General features: G+C 39.3%; 2 protein-coding genes and 1 non-coding gene across 3 annotated transcripts in view; 2 read left to right on the top strand and 1 right to left on the bottom strand.

The window, feature by feature from the left end:
• The window catches only part of LOC133574502 (histone H4-like), a 61,484-nt gene extending 37,928 nt beyond the window's left edge, over positions 1-23,556 (top strand). Inside the window, exon 3 of the mRNA XM_061926661.1 lies at positions 23,167-23,556. Coding sequence (XP_061782645.1) covers positions 23,167-23,556 — 390 coding nt within the window. The remainder of the gene's footprint in view (positions 1-23,166) is intronic.
• Positions 22,532-22,602, bottom strand: trnag-ccc (transfer RNA glycine (anticodon CCC)). Its single transcript has one exon. It is a non-coding gene; the product is annotated as a tRNA-Gly (tRNA).
• Positions 23,557-26,711: 3,155 nt separating the features above from the next.
• LOC133574544 (histone H2B 1/2) lies at positions 26,712-27,443 on the top strand. The gene has a single exon (XM_061926703.2). The coding sequence runs from the start codon at positions 26,713-26,715 to the stop codon at positions 27,085-27,087; it is 375 nt and encodes a 124-aa protein (XP_061782687.1). The 5' UTR covers position 26,712; the 3' UTR covers positions 27,088-27,443.
• The last annotated feature ends 255 nt before the right edge of the window (positions 27,444-27,698 follow it).

Raw genomic sequence — 27,698 nt, forward strand, 5'->3', positions numbered from 1 at the left:
TCACCTGAAAATGAGACGATTATATATGTCTCCGTTATCCATAGGTTTATCTATAACCCATAACACAGTGGCCGAATGGATATAGTCACTATTGAACGGTCAGAGAAGCACAAGGCGGCGGCAACGCAGTATTATGGGCCACCTTGCAAGCAACATCCCGTTCTCATTTGCAGATGTTTTCAACAAATCCGAGAAGGATATGTTACCGGATTCAGAGATCGCTCACCAGTACTCAAATGGCAGAACAAAGGCTACTCACATAGTGAAAGGTAAGTGTTTTTTTTTTTTTTAAGTAAGCAGCAAGTACAGTACAGTTAGTAGAACAACTGTGTTTTCATTACTGTGTCCTGTACTATATATATATAAGAAATACTTTAATTTCAGTGAATTCTAATTATAAATATACTCCTCCCCCCTTAACCTCTGAATTCGGAGGTCTCAAGGTTGGCAAGTATGGTCATTAATTTTCGAACACATGCATCATTTGTATTCCTAGTATGATGGTCATTTATTATTCCATAAGACCAATTAACTATTTGATTTAAATTGTATCCTCAAAAAAATCTGTTCTCCGGTTTGTTGCTATTATTAGGCATATTTTCACAGGATACACATTTTGCAGCATGTTTTAAAGAGCTAACATTTTAAAAATGAGTTCTGGGTATATTATATTGATCAACTAATTCTTATTTGGATGGTTTTGTAGGAGGAATAGAGGCGCTACCATTGACACCAATGTTAGAATTTGGATAGTTGGGATTTTGCGCATGTTTATTTATGACTTAGAATGCATAACAATAACAAAAACATATGTGTTCTTGTGTTACATAAGGATTGTGAATGATAGGCAAAATTAAAAAAAAACTTTAGAGCCCCTTAAATAAGTTTTCTACATCCTGTGAATGTCGAAAGTGAGAAAATGAATACATGTTGGGAAAATGAGAAACTGCAAATTTCAGGTGGCTGGCTGGCTAACTTCAAAACCTGGTTAAAGCTTGTCGATAGTAAACCCAGAGAGGCATCTGTATGTTTTCAAATTATGTTAGGATGAGCTTTGTTATTTGGGTTTAGGGGGCCCATCATGGAGCCTGTTCCCGGCCCAGGCTCTGACTGGTTCCGCCACTGCTTGTTACATCACCACTACATATATATACTATAAATGTACATCTGAACGTAATATACAGCTTTCCACCAAACAAATAGGCAGAGCAAAAATGTCCAGTTGGATTGTTTATTATTATAAACACAAACTGGAAACATGCCCTGCGATGAGGTGGCGACTTGTCCAGGGTGTACCCCGCCTTCCGCCCGAATGCAGCTGAGATAGGCTCCAGCGCCCCCCGCGACCCCGAAGGGAATAAGCGGTAGAAAATGGATGGATGGCTGGAAACATGCCACCTGTCTGGCTTTTTAACATTTTAACTTAACTTGCAAAGATGCGGTAGCATGTACAAAATGAGTAGGAAGACACTGAAAAAAAAATTCAATTACAGGTAAGTTAAACAATAATAATATCAGATAAACACAAAAATATATATACTCTCGATTGGAATAGAGATTTTTTTGCATTGGATAAATTACAGTTTAAACAAAAACTACAGTGGCAAAATGACAATTACAAGTGCAAAACATGTGTCTCACATAACAAACATGACCAAACTCCATCTTTACATTAATGGAATTCAATACAAGTTTTGTTTTTGTTTTTTTTATTAAATCAACATAAAAAACACAAGATACCAACCCAAAAAACCTCCCTCCCCCATTTACACTCATTCACACTCATTTACACAAAAGGGTTGTTTCTTTCTGTTACTAATATTCTGGTTCCTACATTATATATCAATATATATCAATACAGTCTGCAAGATTGTGCGTGCTGCTGGTCAACTAATAGTACTAACCTTTAACAGTTAATTTTACTAATTTTCATTAATAACTAGTTTCTATGTAACTGCTTTTATATTGTTTTACTTTCTTTTTTATTCAAGAAAATGTTTTTAATCTATTTATCTTATTTTATTTTATTAATTTTTTTTTAAAGTACCTTACATTCACCATACCTGGTTGTCCAAATTAGGCATAAAAATGTGTTAATTCCACGACTGTATATATCGGTTGATATCGGTATCGGTAATTAAAGAGTTGGACAATATCGGAATATTGGATATCGGCAAAAAGCCATTATCGGACATCCCTATATGTAACTTTTATTCCAGTGTTAACTAAGCAGCATTGACACCCAACATGTTTGGGGGCACCTCTGGCTTAACTGATACATTGTTGGATTGTTGGATTGATGAAGACAAACATAAATACAAACCCTAAATTTTCTTTAAAAAAAATAAAAATTGCAATATTCCAAACTATTTCGGGATTCCATAGACAAAATTAATGTTTTGTAATGTACAAAACATCACTAAAAGCAACATTAAGACTATATACCAACAGTAGATACAGTAATAATTTTGACTCCCCGATTACGCAATTACCTGCATCTAGCTCACAGTTTTTCACGATTTACAACACACATAAAAGAAAAAGACGTGTGTGCTTGGGTCACATAAAGATTGTGAATGATGGACAAAACTGTACAGCTTTTCTGGTAAGATTCACCATAATATTTTGAAGTGTCAATTCTGTCCATTTATGAGGTCAGAAGTCATAGATGTTGGGCCTGCTTACTCGCTATGACTGTTCTAGTTCATCTCAATAGTGATTGCTCGGACATCTTAATTTCCTCTGTCAACTCCTTGTAATATGTAAGAAATCATGCCAACTAGCACCTTCATGCACCTGCTTCAGGGAGAGTTTTTAACAAGGAGTTAGGAGCAGATGCGTACTTCATCACTGGTAAATAAACAGTCCGTTGTTTCACTGCTGCAGTAAATACAGAATGGACTGTACCTGAGAGAAACATTCCAAGATCCCTACATGCCGCTAACAGTACATGTATACTTTAGACTGTATTATCTTTTGTTCGCGGTGCTTTGCTTTTGAAGTATGAGCTTCAGTTGTGTCTTTGATTGATTGATTGATTGAGACTTTTATTAGTAGGTTGCACAGTGAAGTACATATTCCGTACAATTGACCACTAAATGGTAACACCCGAATAAGTTTTTCAACTTGTTTAAGTCGGGGTCCATGATTCATGATACAGATATATACTATCATATATATACTGTCATCATAATACAGTCATCACACAAGATAATCATCAGGGTGTATACATTGAATTATTTACAATTCGGGGTGTGGAGGGGGGGTAGGTTTGGTTGTTGCAGTCATCAACAATTGAGAACAGAGAAATGGATATTGGAACAGTGTAGGTCTGACTTGGTAGGATATGGACAGCAAGTAGTGGGCAGATAGAGAGAGAGAGAGAGAGAGAGAGAGAGAGAGAGAGAGCGTGAGAGAGAGAGAGCGAGCGAGAGAGAGAGAGAGAGAGAGAGAGAGAGAGAGAGAGAGAGAGAGAGAGAGGGAGAGAGAGAGATCAGAAGGCATAAGAAAAAGTATCTGCATTTGATTGTTTACATTTGATTATTAACAATCCGGGGAGGGTGTTAGTTTAGGGTTGTAGCTGCCTGGAGGTGAACTTTTATTGCGGTTTTGAATGAGGATGGAGATGCACTTTTTTGTATACCTGTTGGGAGCGCATTCCACATTGATGTGGCATAGAAAGAGAATGAGTTAAGACCTTTGTTAGTTCGGAATCTGGGTTTAGAGAAGATATTCAGATTTCTGCTTTCTTTTTTAGAGCAGGGATACTCAAACTGTTGTATGTGTACTAGAGATGCGCGGTTTGCGGACACAACCGCGGAGTCCGCGGATTATCCGCGGGTCGGGCGGTTGAAATAAAAAAAAAAAAGATTTTATCTGCGGGTCAGGTCGGGCGGTTGAAATAAAAAAAAATTAGATTTTAAATAGATTCAGGCGGGTGGCAGTTAAACCAATTCGGAAATATATATACATAGTTAAATGTTGTTACCCACATACGAAAAACGAGCAGGCACCTGCAGCATGCCACAACAGAAGAAGAAAAAAAAAAGAAATGGCAACGCCGGCAGCAAACGTGGTACGCGACAAACTAAAAAAGGGAATACTAAAGACCAGGGGAAAAAAAGGCCAGAAAAGTTCAGCGTGGACTCGTTTTTATGAGGTTGTAAATCAGGATGATAGTAATGCTGGCTACGTGATTTGCAAGAGCTGCGACACTGTTTATGTCTACGACAGTCACGAAACCGGGATATCTAACAAGGTGCATCACATTTGTGCAAAACCTGACATCCACTGTAATGATATCACGTACAGGCACATATCTAGTCGATACTACTATGATTACCTCGATATTTTTTGGTATCACAACATCTTCTTTCGTTTTTTTTAAATGCATATTATGTTTATAAACTCAGGAAATACTGTATGTCCCTGGACACATGAGGACTTTGAATATGACCAATGTATGATCCTGTAACTTTTTGGTATCGGATTGATACCCACATTTGTGGTATCATCCAAAACTAATGTAAAGTATCAAACAACAGAAGAATAAGTGATTATTACATTTTAACACAAGTGTAGACAGAACATGTTAAAAGAGAAAGTAAGCAGATATTAACAGTAAATGAACAAGTAGATTAATAATTCATGTTCTACCACTTGTCCTTAATAATAATGACAAAATAGAATGATAAATGACACAATATGTTACCGCATATGGCAGCAGACTAATTAGGAGCCTTTGCGACCCCGAACAGGACAGTTTAGTATGTTCACTATTTTATTTTAGGACTAAATAGCAAAAAGAAACATTTCTAATGTACCCTAAGATGTTTTGTTAAAATAAAGCCAATAACGCAAATTTTTTGTGGTGCCCTTTATTTAGAAAAGTACCGAAAGGTACGTAAAAGTATCGAAATAGTTTTGGTACCGGTACCAAAATATTGGTATCGGGACAACACTAATCCAAACACAGTGTTACTGTTTAAACTGTGTGTAATTATACAATTGTCCCAACATTTGTTTTAAATATCTGCCTTGTTACCTTGTCAGTGGCCTTGTGGTTAGAGCGTCCGCCCTTACTCTCCTGAAGGAATCAATAAAATAAAGTACTATCTCAGATCGGTAGTTCAAACCCTGGCCGAGTCATACCAAAGACTATGAAAATGGGACCCATTACCTCCCTGCTTGGCACTCAGCATCAAGGAATTGGGGGTTAAATCACCAAAATGATTCCTGAGCACGGGGTGAGGATCAAGGGGATGGGTCAAATGCAGAGAGTCATTTCACCACACCTAGTGTGTGTGTGACTATCAGTGGTACTTTAACTTTAACTTTACGAATGAATACTACTAGCTATTGTGTTTTTTTGTTGGTCATTATGGTGGTACTTGGAGTAAAGTACTGATTGCAATCGCTGTACACATTTTGACAGATGGTACCGTATCAAGGTTGCATTAAAGGGATTTTAACTTTAAAAGTACACCGCATGGAAAATACACCTTACCTTGTGTGTGTATGTGCTCATTTATTATTGTGCCGTAGGTTTCCACAATGCCGAATCTGCACAGTTCTTTCACCATTTATCATCAAAACACAGATAAATATTGCTGGAGGAGCAAATTAGCAGGCGAAAGCAAAACAATGACTTCCACAGTGTAAAAAGCAAAACGAAAAAAGATCACTAGTGTGTTCAAGGCGTATGTAGTGCAAAAATGGAACAACACTGAATGCAAACTGGCAGCACATGAGAATGATTAATTCATATTAGTACAAAAAGGAGCTTTTCACCCTTCCTCGAACTATGACCATACCATGACTGTCTAGTTCACTCATAGGTCACTGTACGATTAACCATTCTATTAACCTTTACTCAGCTACGAAAATATTACTGAAAGACACAATGGCACTGTGCAATCATTATTGACTTCCTGTTTCCGAGAGAGGACACAAACTACTTCTAGTTTGTGTCTTGTGTCTTGTGTCTTCACCTCTGCTCTCTACATCAGAGTTTTGACTAAAAATTGGATTTTACTGTCTACTAATTGTGATCACAACTACAGGATAGCTTGCTAACATATTCGACTTGAACTCTGCCCGACGGGAGGCACAGATTCGCTAAAGCAAGCAAAGTAAAATGTACCGAAAGCCCGGGGCTAATTAGCTAAATGTTAGCTCAAAGTTGTTGCCTAGCAACCTGAAGCTAAACAACAAAACCGAGAGAGTTGGACACATTTTATGCGTTTCTGACCACACCAGTGACCTACAAGAAAGACTGACAGATCTCTAGCCAGCGCAAGGTATGTGAAAAAAACAAATTATAGGAACCATTTGCCGCCAAAGCTAACGACACCAACAGCTTCACTTGACTGCCTAGCAACCATGAGCATGATAAGACGAAATCAACCGAGCAATACAGGATTGCTAGAAGTGGACCTGGATTTAACAATGTTAATAGTAACTTTACAAAGCAATGCCAATGATGTACGAAAAGGTGTCAATAATTTCCAAGAACAGATGATCAATGGTATACAAAAAGATGTGGAAAATCTCCAAAAACAGATTTTCAGAGAGAAAATAATATTATCATAATATGATAGAAATGAGAAAGTTCAGAAAAGAAATGAAGATTCTCAGTGAAGACAACACAGCACGAAGACAGGAGATGGAGATGCTGAAAGAGGAGAATGCAGAATTGTGCCAAACGGTTGAATGCGACGCAGCTAGATAACACCCATTGGGACAACAGCAGTGTTGTGGAGACCATTAAGTAGGAGTTAGCAGCATTTCACCAACAGTTAAATGACAGGCAACAAGATAACACTGATCTGGAGAACTACAGTGTTATGAAGAACTTCAAAGAGGAAACAGCAGTATTGCGCCAAGAGCTCAATGCCAGACAAAAAGATGTCACAGATATGGGGAATATCAGTGTTTCGGAAAACATCCAAGAGGAAGTGGATCAGTTTACGTGACAGAATGACATCATCATTGCAGGGTTGCGCATCATTCCTCAATACTATTCAAGAGCAGGTGACAACGGAGGAGAACCAGACGACATGGATGCTGCTTAAACAAAGCGACAAATTGTCAACATTCTACAAGGAAAGGGAATTGATGTTGATATTAACACTATTGATGCATGCATAGAAGCAACAATAACAACAAAATATTTAGGAGCACATTAATTTACACTAATGGACATTCATAGAGCAACACAAAAACATTGCTGAACAGAAATATATAGAACTGAAAACCTTCTGCAACATAACTCACAATAGTCTGGAATAGGAGGAGGATATAGATCTAGACAAAACTAATTTAAAACTCATTTTTATACGCTAGCCTTTAAATAGACCCCCCTTTTAGACCAGTTGATCTGCCGTCTCTTTTCTGCTCTGCCCCCCTCTCCTGCGCGGAGAGGTTATCAGGTGACCACAGATGAAGCGCTATCTGTTCAAAGTCGGACCCGGGGTGGACCACTCATCTGTGCATCACTCTGTGCTGCTGACTTGACTAGATCCACTCGACGTCCATTGCGCCGGTCGCCCAGGGGGGTTCTCATTGTATCCCATTGGGTTGAGTTTTTTCTTGCCTTGATGTGGGATCTGATGTCGCTGTGGCTTGTGCAGCCCTTTGAGGCACTTGTGATTTAGGGCTATATAAATAAACTTGATTGATTGATTGATTGATTGATTGAAAACTGATTTCTCAATGATCAGGAATAACTGTTTTTATTATACAGACGAACAATATAATAGCAACATTAAAACCAACTGCTGATTATTCATTTCAACAGCAGAAGCTTGTTTGCAAATTTCAACAATATGAAGGATTTTTTGGAACAATTCAACAAAGTGATCGTTATCTCAGAAACATGGATACATGCTAAAAAAGGAATAGATTTTGATCTGACTAATTTATACCAACATAACCAACAGGAACAGAGGCGGAGTAGCTGTGTACTTGATAAAGAACTTGAACTACAAAGTGGTAAAAAACAAGTCATTAGCTGTCGACAGTATTTGAGAATGTTTAACCATTGAAATATGCCATGAAAAAAAGCAAAAACGTATAATCAACTGCATGTATAGAAAACACTTAAAGGCCTACTGAAACCCACTACTACCGACCACGCAGTCTGATAGTTTATATATCAATGCTGAAATCTTCACATTGCAACACATGCCAATACGGCCGGGTTAGCCTACTAAAGTGCAATTTTAAATTTTGCGCGAAATATCCTGCTGAAAACGTCTCGGTATGATGATGCCTGCGCGTGACGTCACGGATTGTACAGGACATTTTGGGACAGCATGGTGGCCAGCTATTAAGTCGTCTGTTTTCATCGCAAAATTCCACAGTATTCTGGACATCTGTGTTGGTGAATCTTTTGCAATTTGTTCAATGAACAATGGAGACAGCAAAGAAGAAAGCTGTAGGTGGGAAGCAGTGTATTGCGGCAGGTGTTGTGCCGGATAACGCACCCCCGCCGTAGAATGCACCCCCTGACTGTTGTGCCGGATAACACAGCCGGTGTTTCATTGTTTACATTCCCGAAAGATGACAGTCAAGCTTTACCATTGGCCTGTGGAGAACTGGGACAACAGAGACTCTTACCAGGAGGACTTTGAGTTGGATGCGCAGACGCGGTACCGTGAGTACGCATGCAGCTGTGGCTTCCAAACATTTGATCGCTTGCCCGTACGTACGTGCCGCTATGTGCATGTCACGTACGTAACTTTGGGGAAATATATGTGCTGTATGAACTTTGGGGAGGTGAACAGTACTTTGGGCTGTGGGATTGAGTGTGTTGTGCAGGTGTTTGAGTTGTATTGGCGGGTTATATGGACGAGAGGGGCGAGGTATTTTTTTATGCGGTATTAATTTGTGGCATATTAAATATAAGCCTGGTTGTGTTGTGGCTAATAGAGTATATATATGTCTTGTGTTTATTTACTGTTTTAGTCATTCCCAGCTGAATGTCAGGTCCCACCCGCCTCTCACAGCATCTTCCCTATCTGAATCGCTCCCACTGCCCTCTAGTCCTTCACTCTCACTTTCCTCATCCACAAATCTTTCATCCTCGCTCAAATTAATGGGGAAATCGTCGCTTTCTCGGTCCGAATCGCTCTCGCTGCTGGTGGCCATGATTGTAAACAATGTGCAGATGTGAGGAGCTCCACAACCTGTGACGTCACGCGCATATCGTCTGCTACTTCCGGTACAGGCAAGGCTTTTTTATCAGCGACCAAAAGTTGCGAACTTTATCGTCGATGTTCTCTACTAAATCCTTTCAACAAAAATATGGCAATATCGCGAAATGATCAAGTATGACACATAGAATGGACCTGCTATCCCCGTTTAAATAAGAAAATTGCATTTCAGTAGGCCTTTAAGTCTAATGTTTGAGAACTGAAATAAGGCAACTTTTACTGATATCAAAAAGTAACTTTCTTATGTGGAGACTTCAACATTGACCTTGTGAACCCTAACAAAAAAAGCCCATAGATGACTTCATAGACACAATGTACAGTCTGAGTTTATATCCTAAAATCACAAGGACAAGCAGAATCTCAGGACAAAGTGCCACACTTATTGATAATAATTTAACTAATGATTTTGACAATAATACCACAAATGGTCTACTAATATCCGACATTAATAATCATCCGCCAGTTTTCACAATCTATGATGGAAACTACACGAAGATGAACATTGATGACAAAAAGACATTTCGAAGAATATGCACAAAGCAACGTAGGACAGCTTTTGAGAATAATCTGAAAAATCTAAGTGGAGACAATGTATAGAGTGAAAATGACATAGATGATGCATACTGTAATTTTTTCAACACTTTCATGGTGCTTTATGACAAACATTGTTCAATGAAACAACTTAGTTGGAAGTAAAAAGGAACAATCAACCATAGATGACAACATGACTGGAAAATGCTTGCAACAAGAGGAATACATTATATAGAACATTTATAACACAAATATCTACTGAGGCAGACCACAAGTACACAATGTATAAAAGCAAGCTAACAAGCATGATAGAAATATGTAGAAAATAATATTACAATCAATTATGAGACAGGAACAAAAACAAAATGAGAGCAACATGGGGCATTCTAAATAGCATCGTTAAAAATGGTGCTAAGAAGGATTGCTCTCAATACTTCTCAGACGGAAACATAAAACATGACAAAATTAATGAATTAGTTGTAAGCTTTAATAACTACTTTGTAAATATTGGACCAAATCTGGAGGAAAAGCTTACAGATCCTGAGTCAGTTGAGGACTTGAGTGACACTATAGACAGTTGCTCCTCTTCAAGGGCATGACACCTACTCAGTGGCCTAGTGGTTAGAGTGTCCGCCCTGAGATCGGTAGGTTGTGAGTTCAAACCCCGGCCGAGTCATACCAAAGACTATAATAATGGGACCCATTACATCCCTGCTTGGCACTCAGCATCAAGAGTTGGAATTGGGGGTTAAATCACCAAAAATGATTCCTGGGCGCGGCACCGCTGCTGCCCACTGCTCCCCTCACCTCCCAAGGGGTGATCAAGGGGATGGGTCAAATGCAGAGGACAAATTTCACCACACCTAGTGTGTGTGTGACAATCATTGGTACTTTAACTTTAACTTTAAAAGAGGAAACAGTCAATATTGTGAAAAAATATAAGTCCACTGCTTGTAACGGAATTTGATATGGAAACAATAAAGAAGGTTATTGAAGAGATTTCAGAACATTAAACTGTACTGTAAAGTTCAAATTTGAATGACAATAAAAAGGAAGTCTCTAAGTCAGTATCAGCAACATCATCGCCCCAGGGTAGGGGTCAAATTCCCAAGCAAAATGAAAATAGCAAAATTCGTACCGATTTATAAAACGGGAGACAAACACCAGTTTACAAACTATAGACCTGTTTCCTTACTTCCACAATTTTCTAAAATGATTGAAAAACAGTTTAATAAAAAAATGGACCAATTCATGAACAAAAATGGAATGCTCACAGACAATCAATACATAATACAGACCCAACATTTCAACATCAATGGTATTAATCGAAATAACAGAAGATATTACCAACGCAATAGATATAAAACAGTGCGCGGCTTCAGTGTTTATGGATCAAACCAAAGCATTTGACACACATTAATCATACTATCTTAGTAAAGAAATTACAACAATATGGCATCAGAGGGTTAGTCTTGAAATAGATAAGAAGCTACTTAACCAACAAGAAGCAATACGTGAAAATAGGCGAACACACTTCTACAGAGCTGAATACATCTTGTGGTGTACTCCAAGGATCAGTACAAGAACCAACATTGATTAATCTTCATATAAATGATATTTGTAAAGTTACAAAAGACTTAAATGTACTATTATTTGCGGATGACACGACTGTGTTTTGTTCTGGATAGAAGACACATAAGCTAATACAGAAAATAACACGAGAAATTAACAAATTAAAAGGATGGTCTGACAAAAATATCTCACTAAAACCAAAAAAATGCTATTCCGTAACAGCAGAAGGGAAAGTCAAACACAGATACAAAATGACGGAGTAGACATTGAAAGGGTAAAAGAAAACAAATTATTTGGTGTAATTGTAGATGATAAAATGAACTAAGAATCTCATGTAAACAATATACAAACCCCGTTTCCATATGAGTTGGGATATTGTGTTAGATGTAAATATACACGGAATACGATGATTTGCAAATCCTTTTCAACCCATATTCAATTGAATGCACTACAAAGACAAGATATTTGATGTTCAAACTCATAAACTTTATTTTTTTTTCGCAAATAATAATTAACTTAGAATTTCATGGCTGCAACACGTACCAAAGTAGTTGGGAAAGGGCATGTTCACCACTGTGTTACATGGCCTTTCCTTTTAACAACACTCAGTAAATGTTTGGGAACGTTTGAGGAGACACATTTTTTAAGCTTCTCAGGTGGAATTCTTTCCCATTCTTGCTTGATGTACAGCTTAAGTTGTTCAACAGTCCGGGGGTCTCCCTTGTGGTATTTTAGGCTTCATAATGCGCCACACATTTTCAATGGGAGACAGGTCTGGATTACAGGCAGGCCAGTCTAGTACCCGCACTCTTTTACTCTGAAGCCACGTTGATGTAACACGTGGCTTGGCATTGTCTTGCTGGAATAAGCAGAGGCGTCCATGGTAACGTTGCTTGGATGGCAACATAGTTTGCTCCAAAACCTGTATGTACCTTTCAGCATTAATGGCGCCTTCACAGATGTGTAAGTTACCCATGTCTTGGGCACTAATACACCCCCATACCATCACAGATGCTGGCTTTTCAACTTTGCGCCTATAACAATACGGATGGTTCTTTTCTTCTTTGGTCCGAAGGACACGACGTCCACAGTTTCCAAAAACAATTTGAAATGTGGACTTGTCAGACCACAGAACACTTTTCCACTTTGTATCAGTCCATCTTGGATGAGCTCAGGCCCAGCGAAGCCGACGGCGTTTCTGGGTGTTGTTGATAAACGGTTTTCGCCTTGCATAGGAGAGTTTTAACTTGCACTTACAGATGTAGAGACCCACTGTAGTTACTGACAGTGGGTTTCTGAAGTTTGAGGAGACACATTTTTTAAGCTTTTGTTAAAATAAAGCCAATAACGCAATTTCTTTGTGGTCCCCTTTATTTAGAAAAGTACAGAAAAGTACGTAAATGTATCGAAATAATTTTGGTACGGGTACCAAAATATTGGTATCGGGACAACACTAATCCAAACACAGTGTTACTGTTTAAACTGTGTGTAATTATACAATTGTCCCAACATTTTTAGATACTTGTTAAATAAAATATCTGCCTTGTTACCTTGTCACAACTTGCTCAGTGGCCTTGTGGTTAGAGTGTCCGCCCTTAGATCGGTAGATCGTGAGTTCAAACCCCGGCCGAGTCATACCAAAGACTATACAAATGGGACCCATTACCTCCCTGCTTGGCACTCAGCATCAAGGAATTGGGGGTTAAATCACCAAAATGATTCCCGAGCACGGGGTGAGGAACAAGGGGATGGGTCAAATGCAGAGAGTAATTTCACCACACCTAGTGTGTGTGTGACTATCAGTGGTCCTTTAACTTTAACTTTACGAATGACTACTACTAGCTATTGTATTTTTTTGTTGGTCATTATTTTGGTACTTGGAGTAAAGTACTGATTGCAATCGCTGTACAAATTTTGACAGATGGTACCGTATCGAGGTTGCATTAAAGAGATTTTAACTTTAAAAGTACACCGCATGGAAAATACACCTTACCTCGTGTGTGTATGTGCTCATTTATTATTGTGCCGTAGGTTTCCAAAATGCCGAATCTGCACAGTTCTTTCACCATTTATCATCAAAACACAGATAAATATTACTGGAGGAGCAAATTAGCAGGCGAAAGCAAAACAATGACTTCCACAGTGTAAAAAGCAAAACGAAAAAATGTCACTAGTGTGTTCAAGGCGTATGTAGTGCAAAAATGGAACAACACTGAATGCAAACTGGCAGCACATGAGAATGATTAATTCATATTAGTACAAAAAGGAGCTTTTCACCCTCCTCGAACTATGACCATACCATGACTGTCTAGTTCACTCATAGGTCACTGTACGATTAACCATTCTATTAACCTTTACTCAGCTACGAAAATATTACTGAAAGACACAATGGCACTGTGCAATCATTATTGATTGTCGTAGAATTTCATGGCTGCAACACGTACCAAAGTAGTTGGGAAAGGGCATGTTCACCACTGTGTTACATGGCCTTTCCTTTTAACAACACTCAGTAAATGTTTGGGAACGTTTGAGGAGACACATTTTTTAAGCTTCTCAGGTGGAATTCTTTCCCATTCTTGCTTGATGTACAGCTTAAGTTGTTCAACAGTGGGGGTCTCCCTTGTGGTAATTTAGGCTTCATAATGCGCCACACATTTTCAATGGGAGACAGGTCTGGATTACAGGCAGGCCAGTCTAGTACCCGCACTCTTTTACTCTGAAGCCACGTTGATGTAACACGTGGCTTGGCATTGTCTTGCTGGAATAAGCAGGGGCGTCCATGGTAACGTTGCTTGGATGGCAACATATTTTGCTCCAAAACCTGTATGTACCTTTCAGCATTAATGGCGCCTTCACAGATGTGTAAGTTACCCATGACTTGGGCACTAATACACCCCCATACCATCACAGATGCTGGCTTTTCAACTTTGCGCCTATAACAATCCGGATGGTTCTTTTCTTCTTTGGTCCGAAGGACACGACGTCCACAGTTTCCAAAAACAATTTGAAATGTGGACTTGTCAGACCACAGAACACTTTTCCACTTTGTATCAGTCCATCTTAGATGAGCTCAGGCCCAGCGAAGCCGACGGCGTTTCTGGGTGTTGTTGATAAACGGTTTTCGCCTTGCATAGGAGAGTTTTAACTTGCACTTACAGATGTAGAGACCCACTGTAGTTACTGACAGTGGGTTTCTGAAGTGTTCCTGAGCCCATGTGGTGATATCATTTACACACTGATGTCGCTTGTTGATGCAGTACAGCCTGAGGGATCGAAGGTCACAGGCTTAGCTGCTTATGTGCAGTGATTTCTCCAGATTCTCTGAACCCTTTGATGATATTACGGACCGTGGATGGTGAAATCCCTAAATTCCTTGCAATAGCTGGTTGAAAAAATGTTTTCTTAAACTGTTCAACAATTTGCTCACGCATTTGTTGACAAAGTGGTGACCCTTGCCCCATCCTTGTTTGTGAATGACTGAGCATTTCATGGAATCTACTTTTATACCCAATCATGGCACCCACCTGTTCCCAATTTGCCTGCACACCTGTGGGATGTTCCAAATAAGTGTTTGATGAGCATTCCTCAACTTTATCAGTATTTATTGCCACCTTTTCCAACTTCTTTGTCATGTGTTGCTGGCATCAAATTCTAAAGTTAATGATTATTTGCAGAAAAATAAATGTTTATCAGTTTGAACATCAAATATGTTGTCTTTGTAGCATATTCAACTGAATATGGGTTGACAATCATTTGCAAATCATTGTATTCTGTTTATATTTACATCTAACACAATTTCCCCACTCATATGGAAACGGGGTTTGTACAACAGGTGGCAAGAAATACGTCAATAATGAATAAGGAAAAATATGTTCTGGACCAAAAATCACTCCATATTCTCTACTGATCGCTAGTGTTACCATATCTGAGTTATTGTGCAGAAATATGGGGAAATAACTCTAAAAGTTTGCTCATTCACTAACAGTCTTACAAAAAACATCAGTAACGATAATACATAATGTTGGATATAGAGAACACTGAAACCCTTTATTTTTGTAATCAAAAATATTGAAATTCAATGATCTGGTGCATTTGCAAGCAGCTAAAATTATGTACGAAGCATGGCCAGTTCTGGGCAAGCACATGTGAGGGGGTAGTCAGAAATACAAAGAGGGCATCATGTGTACACACTGCTCCATCATGCTCCAGAACTATTTTTCTGTGCTAATACAGTAGTAACATTGCCTTCTTCATATACTTTGGTTGTGCCTGATTCTCTAAGATCCAAATACTATGCGCTAAACAGTGTGTGCAATCTATAAAATAGCATGCACTATTAGTGGGCATGTTGCGTGTTATTTACAAAGACTGTGTGGGCAATTGTAAAGTGGTGCAGACCGCCTTATTTAAATGAGGATTTTGCGGTGTACTTTACAGGGCAGGGGTGTCAAACTCAAATACAGAGTGGGCCAAAATGTAAAACTGAACAAAGCCGCAGGCCAAGCTTGAACAAATTAACCTTTTAATAGGGACCCAAACAAGTTTTGCATTGAATATTGAACAAGCAAGGCTTATATAACTTTATAGTGACATGCAAAATCGAGTTTCAAATAATAATAACAATAATAAAAAAATATCAATGGCATATTAAATAAAATGTAAAAAGAAATTGAATGCCTCTTTTCTATTTGCAGCCTTTTGAGGTAAATATCAAAATACACTTTTTCCACAGGCTAATAATAAATTTGAAAATAAAATAACAATAATGAATGAATCAAACATTCAAGCCTTGATGTAGCAAGAGAAAGTGCATGAATAAAACGTTAATTATTGCTCAGTTTGCTACACTGATTTGCTGTAACACTGAACATGGAACAAGCAACGCTTATATAACTTAATAGTGCAAAGTCAACTTTCAAAAAACAAACTAAAAAACATCAATGGTATATTGAATACAATTTAAATAAAAAATTGAATGCCTCTTTTCTATTTGCAGCCTTCTGAGGTAGATATCAACATTAACTTGGTGGGCGGGGGCGGGGTTTGGTGGTAGCGGGGGGTGAATATTGTAGTGTGCCGGAAGAGTTAGTGCTGCAAGGGGTTCTGCTGTATTTGTTCTGTTGTGTTTATGTTGTGTTACGGTGCGGATGTTCTCCCGCAATGTGTTTGTCATTCTTGTTTGGTGTGGGTTCACAGTGTGGCGCATAGTTGTAACAGTGTTAAAGTTGTTTATACGGCCACCCTCAGTGTGACCTGTATGGCTGTTGATCAAGTATGCCTTGCATTCACTCATGAGTGTGTAGAAGCTGCATATATTATGTGACTGGGCCGGCACGCTGTTTGTATGGAGGAAAAGCGGACGTGATGACAGGATGTTGAAGGCAGTGCCTTTAAGGCACGCCCCCAATAATGTTGTCCGGGTGGAAATCGGGAGAATGGTTTCCCCGGGCGATTTTCGGGAGTGGCACTGAAATTCGGGAGTCTCCCGGGAAAATCGGGAGGGTTGGCAAGTATGAGTATTAGCGGTGGATGCGGTGTTACAGTGGCACTGCCGCTGTATAATACCGGCGGGCCAGCTCTAATGTTAATTTGATATTGCCTCAAGGGCCAAATGAAATTACACGGCGGGCCAGAGTTTGACACCCATGATACAGGGCATCACCACAGAGGCACTCTCATTTACTGCACATTTGTGTTATCATTGACTATTCATCATACTTGCCAACCCTCCCGGATTTTCCGGGAAACTCCCGAAATTCAGCGCTTCTCCCGAAAACCTCCCGGGACACATTTTCTCCCGAAAATCTCCCGAAATTCAGGCGGACCTGAGTGACGTGTCGACAGCCTGTTTTCACGTCCGCTTTCCCACAATAAAAAAAGCGCGCCTGCCCAATGACGTTATAACTGTAGAATGATTGAGGGCAAGTTCTTAGTTTCTTATGTGGGTTTATTGTTAGGCAGTTTCATTAACGTCCTCCAAGCGCGGCAACAACACACAACAACAGCAGTCACGTTTTCGTCTACCGTAAAGCAGTTTGTCTGCCGTAAACAGCAATGTTGTGACACTCTTAAACAGGGCAATACTGCCATCTACTGTACATGCATATGTGACATTAACATCTAGGGCTTTTAGAGAGTGCAGTGCACAACTGCGCACACAACAAGGAGACGAAGCAGAATGCATCATCAGAGAGGGTGTTCAGCATGGTTAGAAAAATAGTGACAGAGAATAGAACAAGGATGGACAATTCAACCCTTAACTCAACAATGAGTAGATGAGTGTTATGTGTGTGTATATGTGTAAATAAATGAACACTGAAATTCAAGTATTTCTCTTATTTATTTATATATATATATATATATATATATATATACATATATGAAATACTTGACTTGGTGAATTCTAGCTGTAAATATACTCCTCCCCTCTTAACCACGCCCCCAACCACGCCCCCCCCCACCCCCCACACCTCCCAAAATCGGAGGTCTCAAGGTTGGCAAGTATGCTATTTATTTATGAGAACTTTATTTATGGTGTATATGTTTATATGTATAATATGTATTTATGTAATTTAAAAATTTTTACTAACATATTATATATTCATTTATTGATTTTCTCATTTATTTATTCACGGTTGTGTTTCAAATAGAAAACAAGCAAATGGGATAAAGCTGCTATAATATGAAAAGGGATAGGATTAAATAAGCTTTGTTTCTTCCCACTCTTTTTCGGACATGCCGTGATGAAACAAATGAACATATGTGATGTATTACATTGTAATTGTATTGTATGCATGTTGGAAATAAACTGAGACCAACCAATTATCCCTGCAAAGCGACTAAGGGAGAGTAGGGAAATCTTGAGATGTATTCATTCAAACCAAAAGGTGGCTCCAAATGACCTCACTCCCTGTGAGTCTGAGGGTTTCTTCCTGTCACTGACACACTAGATTTTTGGTTCATTGCGATATTCTAGTTTATAGCGTGCCGATTATGAAAACATGGTTTTAAAATGAATATATGAGTAACAGCATGTATAATACAGGTATATGAAAAATATGCGCAGTACCTTATAACACATGCAACAAGTTTTTTTTGTATTTAAAAAAGTTTACATATATATATATAGATTTATATAATTATAAGAATATATCAAAATGTATATTGCAGTGATTCTCAAACTGTGGTAGGCTCCATCTAATGGTACGCCACATAATCACTTAATTAAATATTCAAACTTATGGTTACAGTTCAAACTGCGTGTAATGTTACAGTGGCCACAAAATGTTTAAATATACTTGCTAAACAAAACCTCTGCCTTGTTTTAAATGAATATTTAGGCCTAGTACGCTACTGTGCATTAATTTTGGTCATTATTGTGGTACTTGGAGAGACAAGTTTTTTCTGAGGTGGCACTTGGTGAAAAAAAGTTTGAGAACCACTGTCACCAGTGTATTGCATTATAATATAAGATAAACAAGTCAGGATTATTTTATTTTTTTACCTCAACCAAATTAAAATGACCCAAATGTGTATAACTGCACAAAAAAATCTAGCCTTTTATTACAGTATCATTCAAACTTTGGAAAAAATAATTCTTAAGGCTAATGTGGTAAATATATTTATGTGTGATAATTAAAATGTACTGTATCTTACTATATGTATACAACAGTGTAGTACAAGTCGCAGCATAGCTCTATGGCTATTTTTTTTTCTCAAATGGTACATACACTGTACAATCTGTCCACAAGTCTCTGGCTGGTTTACACTATCGTAAACAAAACAATATAATGAACGTGTAGGCTTTCACTGCACGAGAAGGTCAAACTATTGCACACATAAAGCATGAAAAGCAGAGAGGGTTGGGTCAGTGGTGGCCCAAAAGGTGATTCCTACCCTGGGGCTTTTAAAATGATATATATGCATCGGAGGATGTGTAACATGCATTATGCAAGCAAACAGTCGTTAAAATATGCATAGTAAGTGTTTAAGGCTACTGCAAGGCCTCATAAAATCTATTTTAATGCTGAGGTGCAGCAATTAGGCTTCACGTTGTCAAAACAATTAGTCAAACTTTCAAGAGAGATACCAAACATCCCAGATGATCAAAAGGCCTATTAGATCATTTAAAATAAATGTATTTCGACCTGTAGAGACAGTTGCTGTGACAGTAGCGTAAGAGGCCGGAATGGCGGTTTAAACCAGGAATTTGAGCTGTTATGAAATATTCACAAAGGGCAGCCGAAAGATGGATGTCTCTCCCCGTGTCCTACTCCTCTGGTGGTGGCGTGGTTGGCAGGTGATTGATGGAGAGCTTACAGCTGGCAAGAATTTTAAACTTGACCCTTCGGGGACATCAGGAAGGGAGGCAACGGGATGGAAGAGTGAGAAGGTAAGTGGGGTAGGGGGTGGGTATGTATAGATAAGACTCAAGTACAGCAGTGTTCAATTCCTCTTTGTTATGTTGACTATAAACAAAACGAAAATAAGCAGCAACAGCAGCACGCTAAAAGCAAATTAAAGATCAGAAAAGTGATTGGAAAATGTATTACTTCTCTGAACCTTATTTATATCCATAATATAATTCCTTTCACGACATAATGACACGATCAAGTGCACCGCCTCACCAGACTGAAGTGAAAACCGCTGCTGCTCTCTTGAGGTGTGTGAAGTAACTGCACTAAAAAAATGCCCTCGGAAAATAAATACCAATGAGTTCAAAAAACAAATCACATTATAGACCAAGGGTGTCCAAACTTTTTCCCACTGAAAGATGAAAGCATGTACCCCGCCTTCCGCCTGAATGCAGCTGAGATAGGCTCCAGCACCCCCCGGGAACCCAAACGGGACAAGAGGTAGAAATGGATGGATGGATGCAGAGGCCATTTTTATATTTTTCATTTTTAAAACCATTAAGGGCTCCCCTCAATGTTGATGAATGTCAAAGGTCCTGTGGACCCAAAAGGGTCTCAATCATTAAAGTGTGTACCGTATTTTCCGCACTATAAGGCGCACCTAAAAACCACAATTTTTCTCAAAAGCTGACAGTGCGCCTTATAACCCGGTGCGCTTTATTACGATTCATTTTCATAAAGTTTCGATCTCGCAACTTCGGTAAACAGCCGCCATCTTTTTTCCCGGTAGAACAGGAAGCGCTTCTTCTTCTACGCAAGCAACCGCCAAGGAAAGCACCCGCCCCCATAGAACAGGAAGCGCTTCTTCTTCTACCCGCCCCCGGAAGAAGAAGAAAAAACGCGCGGATATCACCGTACGTTTCATTTCCTGTTTACATCTGTAAAGACCACAAAATGGCTCCTACAAAGCGACAAGGATCCGGTTCATAAAAAGACGCAATCTCTCCATCCGCACACGGATTACTACCGTATTTCACAGCAACTGATATTCCTGTGAACTGCACTGTGGAACGGGAGCACGTACGGTGAATATTCGCACCACAGGGAATGAGAAGTCATCCTTCACTGTGGTTCTAGCTTGCCATGCTAACTTCCACCCATGGTGATATTCAAAAGGAAGACCTTGCCAAAAGAGACCTTTCCAGCCGGCGTCATCATAAAAGCTAACTCGAAGGGATGGATGGATGAAGAAAAGATGAGCGAGTGGTTAAGGGAAGTTTACGCGAAGAGGCCGGGTGGCTTTTTTCACACAGCTCCGAAGGCGAACACACCTTCACTAAGACGGGCAGACAGCGCCGGACGACATACGCCAACATTTGCCAGTGGATCGTAAATGCCTGGGCAGATATTTCGGTCACAACTGTGGTCCGAGCTTTCCGGAAGGCAGGATTCACAGAACTGCTGCACAACAACAGCGACACTGAATCCGATGACTTCGACGAGACGGAGCCGGCCATTTTTGGATCCCACGCTTGCGCAACTTTTCAATTCGGACACCGAAGACGAAGAATTCGAAGGATTTACGAATGAAGAATAACTTCAGAAGGTGAGCGCTATGTTTATTTTGTGTGTTGTGACATTAACGTTCGAGCAACATTATGTTGCTTTTGCTCTACACCATTTTGAATTTTACTATGTTTGTGATTGCACATTTGCGTACATTTTGGGACAGAGTTGTTAGAACGCTGGTTTTCAATATATTATTAAAGTTTGACTGAACTATCTGACTGTTTTTTTGACATTTACTTTAGCGCAGCGTTTTTTTGACATTCACTTTAGCGCAGCGTAGGCGCGGCTTATAGTCCGGGGCGGCTTATTGGTGGACAAAATTATGAAATATGTAATTCATAGAAGGTGCGGCTAATAATCCGGTGCGCCTTATAGTGCGGAAAATACGGTAAAATAAGTCATTTAGCTTTCTTTTTTTTTATTACTTTCAACACCCACATATCTAGAGATCAGCTTCAGATTTATCTATTGCCATTTTTTTGTTTTTTTGTTTTATGCCCTATTTTTCAGAGAAGACCATTGTTTAATGGCAAAACACTCAATGCTCCCCTCACCTCCCAGGGGGTGATCAAGGGTGATGGGTCAAATGCAGAGAATAATTTCGCCACACCTAGTGTGTGTGTGACTATCATTGGCACTTTAACTTTTTTAACTAATATGCAATATTTTCCCCAAAACATTTTTCAAAATGGGATATTTGATGTGAAGTAATTGAATTCTTAAATAGGTAAATAATTAATAACAACAATGCTTTTGATTTATTATTATTTTTGAACAATGATAGTTTAAAAAAAAAAATCTGACTCAGAGATCCAAAAGGTCCTGACTCATAAAAGTATTAAAAAAATAAGTCATAATATAGACATTCTTTTTTACTTTCAACACTTAAATCTTTAGATCAACTTCAGATCTATCTATCAATTGTAAGTTTTTATTATTTTCTGAGCAATGACAGTTGAAAAAAAAAAAAAAAAAAATGCATTTATGGACCTCTGTGTTATTAGTGTAAATATTGCAACAATGTATTGTTACATTAAACCTGTTCACTCTTTTATTCCGTTTTTTTTAAATGTTTTTGGTGAAATAGTATTTCTAAAATGGGCCTTGTATTTGAATGTTCTTCCGCCATTACAGTATGCAGGGTTGTTTATTGTTGTTGAAACTTTTATTAGTAGATTGCACAGTACAGTACATATTCCATACAATTGACCACTAAATGGTAACACCTGAATAAGTTTTTCAACTTGTTTAAGTCGGGGTCCACGTTAATCAATTCATGGTAAAATTACATGCACCGCCCGGGAATCGAACCCGGGTCGCAAGAATGGGAATCTTGCATGATACCACTACACCAGCGGCGCCCAGGTCAATTTGTCCAAATTTAAATGATATTGTTCTGTATCTTTTTGCTTCGTATTTTATTTACGTACATCCATTCATCTATTTTCTACCGCTTGTCCTTTTCGGGTTCGCGTGGGGTGCTGGGTAAATTACATCTGACCTAGTAATGTATTTTTTTATTCATGGCATCGACGTAGAAATATACTGTACCACTCATCCATACCTCATCAGCCTGATTTTTTTTTTTTTTTAATGTAGGTTCTAACACCCATGTCGCTTATACAAATCCCTTGATTTCCCTTATTTTTTCTCTGGAAATTTCCCAAATTTTGAAATTCAAATGTTGACAGTAATGATTTGACCCCACACCTTAGCACTCCCGCCTCCTCTTCTCTTTCTTCTCCATTAAATCTTATCCAGCATAAACCAACTCTGCAGGATTCAAGTATTCCCATTTGGTTTATTTCTTAGTTGTTGCTGCATTCTTTAAATCACATGTTAGAACAAAGAAGTCCCATGTGATGGTGGGGGAAGGACTGCTGACTGAGGCCCGCCCAGACAGATACTCAACTCTCCTCTCTTAGGTCCGCAGTCATGCAATAGGTGCAAGCTCAGCCAGTCTTCCAGTTAGTCAGGTAGCATTGTTGTCAGCAAACTTTGAAAATGTCCAGAAGGGGCAAGGAGGTAAAGGCCTAGGGAAGGGAGGGGCCAAGCGGCATCGCAAAGTTCTGCGTGATAATATCCAGGGAATCACCAAGCCCGCTATCCGCCGCTTGGCTCGTCGTGGTGGGGTAAAGCGTATCTCCGGACTGATCTATGAGGAAACTCGTGGAGTGTTGAAGGTGTTCTTGGAGAATGTCATCCGTGACGCTGTCACCTACACTGAGCATGCCAAGAGGAAGACGGTGACTGCCATGGACGTTGTGTATGCCCTCAAGAGACAAGGTCGTACTCTGTACGGCTTTGGAGGCTGAACTCGACACTAAACTTTTGAATCAACGGTACTTTTAAGAGCCACGCACTATGTCCGCTGAGAGCCTATTGTCCAACTAATATAATTGTGTTTATATTTATGTTTATATTTAATGCTTATTCATTTGAACGAGTGGCCTTAGTATATTACTACTTAGAGCACAGGTGTGAAACTCATCATTCATTGTATGTGGCCCGCGAAAGCCTGGGAAAAATGTGTGCTGATTAATACTTAATTTTCTTTACTAAATGCAAATAATTATTTGATTTTGACAGGAAAAATGTGTAACTTCTAAACGTTGTTTAAGCATGCCAAATATTACATTATTTTTATATATAGTGTATTACAAAAATGTTTGTCAAGATAACATTAGTTTGTACATGAACAAATCTAATAATCGAGTGTAATATTATGAGGTGATTACTAGTACACATTTATATCAATGCTGTCAAATAATATATATATATATATATATATATATATATATATTTTTTTTTTTTTTTTTTTTTTTTTTAAATCAGATCAATTTGAATTTTGATTAATCACAGGTTATTGCCTGCATGCATAATTTTAATACATTTTAAAAAGACGGCCCTCTGAAGGCAGCCATTACCGCGATGTGGCGCTCAATGAAAACAAGTTTGACACCCCTGATTTAGAGCATATTTACAGGTTCATCGCAAATAGTTTAATACAATATACCCACTGTGTTTGAATTTTCCAAATAATGTGATTTTGATTTATTCCAGATATACTTGAAAAATTACAGAGAAACATCATGTCAATTCGGCATGTCAGAAGCTGTTTAGGAAGAAATGAAATCTATAATCCATCCTACCCCTTCGACTCCTGTCTGCTACAGAAAATTCATGTACACCATAATTTCACATGTTTAAATGTTTGACATTGGTCACTAATTTAAACTTAGTTCAATGGATAATGACTACGACTCAGCAAATAACCCTTATTTATAATATATATTACATATTTGAAATTAAATGTTAAGATCTGACCTGATTAATTCTTGAAAGCTTCTGTTTGTGTTGGTATATGATAATGTGCCCGTTTTGAAGGTCAGCGTGTGTTGGACCTTATACTGTATATGTGTTCATCCTAAAGTGGGTGAAAATAAATTTAGATTTTATTTACAGGGTGTGTGAAGGTAACTCCCTATTCTATTTACAGAATATAAATACACTGGGATTGCATGGTGTGTTCTCCAGAAACCCATAGGTTGTTTGCTGGCTGAAATCGGTGTACCAACTTCCGAGAGAACTGGAGCCTATATGACATTTTGAATCAATGTCAGTTTGTACCTACTCAGTGGCTTACTGGTTAGAGTGTCCGCCCTGAGATCGGTAGGTTGTGAGTTCAAACCCCGGCCGAGTCATACCAAAGACTATAAAAATGGGACCCATTACCTCCCTGCTTGGCGCGTAGCATCAAGGGTTGAAATTGGGAGTTAAATCACCAAAAAGGATTCCCGGGCGCGGCCACCGCTGCTGCTCACTGCTCCCCTCACCTCCCAGGGGGTGATCAAGGGTGATGGGTCAAATGCAGAGAATAATTCCGCCACACCTCATGTGTTTGTGACAATCATTGGTACTTTAACTTTAACGCTTTATTGTCTTTTAACTTACGTAATTAAAGGAATTCAATCAATCAATCAATCAATGTTTATTTATATAGCCCTAAATCACAAGTGTCTCAAAGGGCTGCACAAGCCACAACGACATCCTCGGTATAGCCCACATAAGGGCAAGGAAAAACTCACCCCAGTGGGACGTCGATGTGAATGACTATGAGAAACCTTGGAGAGGACCGCATATGTGGGTAACCCCACCCCTCTAGGGAGACCGAATGCAATGGATGTCGAGTGGGTCTAACATAATATTGTGAGAGTCCAGTCCATAGTGGATCCAGCATAACAGTAAGAGTCCAGTCCACAGTGGGGTCAGCAGGAAACCATCCCGAGCGGAGACGGGTCAGCAGCGCAGAGATGTTCCCAACCGATATACAGGCGAGCGGTCCACCCCGGGTCCCGACCCCGGACAGCCAGCACCCCATCCATGGCCACCGGATCTGTGTGTCTCCCCTTCCACAAGGGATAGGGGGGAGCAGAGGAGAAAAGAAAAGAAATGGCAGATCAACTGGTCTAAAAAAAAGGGGGGCTATTCAAAGGCTAGAGTATACAAATGAGTTTTGAGATGGGACTTAAATGTTTCTACTGAGGTAGCATCTCTAACTGTTACCGGGAGGGCATTCCATAGTGCTGGAGCCCGAATAGAAAACGCTCTACAGCCCGCAGACTTTTTTTGGGCTCTGGGAATCACTAATAAGCCGGAGTTCTTTGAACGCAGATTTCTTGCCGGGACATATGGTACAATACAATCGGCAAGATAGGCTGGAGCTAGACCGTGTAGTATTTTATACGTAAGTAGTAAAACCTTAAAGTCGCATCTTAAGTGCACAGGAAGCCAGTGCAGGTGAGCCAGTATAGGCGTAATATGATCAAACTTTCTTGTTCTTGTCAAAAGTCTAGCAGCCGCATTTTGTACCAACTGTAATCTTTTAATGCTAGACATAGGGAGACCCGAAAATAATACGTTACAGTAATCGAGACGAGACGTAACGAACGCATGAATAATGATCTCAGCGTCGCTAGTGGACAAAATGGAACGAATTTTAGCGATATTACGGAGATGAAAGAAGGCCGTTTTAGTAACACTCTTAATGTGTGACTCAAAGGAGAGAGTTGGGTCGAAGATAATACCCAGATTCTTTACTGAGTCGCTTTGTGTAATTGTTTGGTTGTCAAATGTTAAGGTGGTATTATCAATTGAATTGAATTGATTGAATTGAAAAGTATTGTAAGAAATTACCATATTTACGTATATATATTTATGTACATGACATACAGCTCAATTTTAAGGCTTTTTAAGTGCTTTACATTATAAAATCTAGCAGCCAAACCCACATTTCTCGAACCGGTATCACGTGACTGTAAATGTTGCAGTCCCGCGCAATTTTGTTAGACCACCTCCCAGTGCAAATTTCAGCCAATCAACGAATGGCATTGCCACAGTTTAATTTGCATAACCCGCCTACAAGAACACAACTGCCGCCTCACATAGCATTATTCCGTTTACCAGCCAAGATGCCTGAACCAGCGAAGTCTGCGCCCAAGAAGGGCTCCAAAAAAGCTGTCACCAAGGCGGCCGGCAAGGGAAAAGGAAAGAGGAAAAAGACAAGGAAGGAGAGTTATGCTATCTACGTCTACAAAGTGCTGAAACAGGTCCATCCTGACACCGGCATTTCGTCCAAGGCTATGGGCATCATGAACTCGTTCGTCAACGACATCTTTGAGCGCATCGCTACTGAGGCGTCTCGCCTGGCTCACTACAACAAGAGATCCACCATCTCCTCCAGAGAGATTCAGACCGCAGTCCGTCTCCTGCTGCCCGGTGAGCTGGCTAAGCATGCTGTGTCAGAAGGCACCAAAGCTGTCACCAAGTACACCAGCTCCAAGTAAAGTGCTCTAACAATGTCAGCACTCAACGGCTCTTTTAAGAGCCCATTCACTTCTTCAAAAGAGAAAGTTACAGAAAAACGTGTGTTGGATTCATCAACATTATATCATCAGCCTACTTGTGTGTGTATACCAGCAATACCACTGTCTTGATGAGAAAAAATTTATATTGGGATGATGTGTTGCTGATCTGACACATAAAGCAACAATATCTAATATTCCTGGTAATAAGCTGAACACTAGAAGGGTAGCTGCTCTATGGCAGTCATCCTTGCTAGTGTTGAAGTGCATTTATTTTCAACTATGTAATATCTCCAAGTAGACATAAACTTGCTGTCTTGTAATATGCAACGACTCATCTTAACTGCCAGTCATGTTCTTGCTTGGGCATTGAAAAGTAGTTCACACCTATTGCTTTTAGTTTTGACAAGATTCCAAGTATTATTTTATGCCTTTCCCATTAATAATAAACATCTCAATTAACTACAGCAGTTATTCTCAAAATGTGGGATGTGTACCACTAGTGCAGTGGTTCTTAACCTTGTTGGAGGTACCGAACCCCACCAGTTTCATATGCGCATTCACCGAACCCTTCTTTAGTGAAATTTTTTTTT

Source organism: Nerophis lumbriciformis, linkage group LG32 (assembly GCF_033978685.3).
Source record: "Nerophis lumbriciformis linkage group LG32, RoL_Nlum_v2.1, whole genome shotgun sequence".
In the NCBI taxonomy this organism is placed as follows: domain Eukaryota; kingdom Metazoa; phylum Chordata; class Actinopteri; order Syngnathiformes; family Syngnathidae; genus Nerophis; species Nerophis lumbriciformis.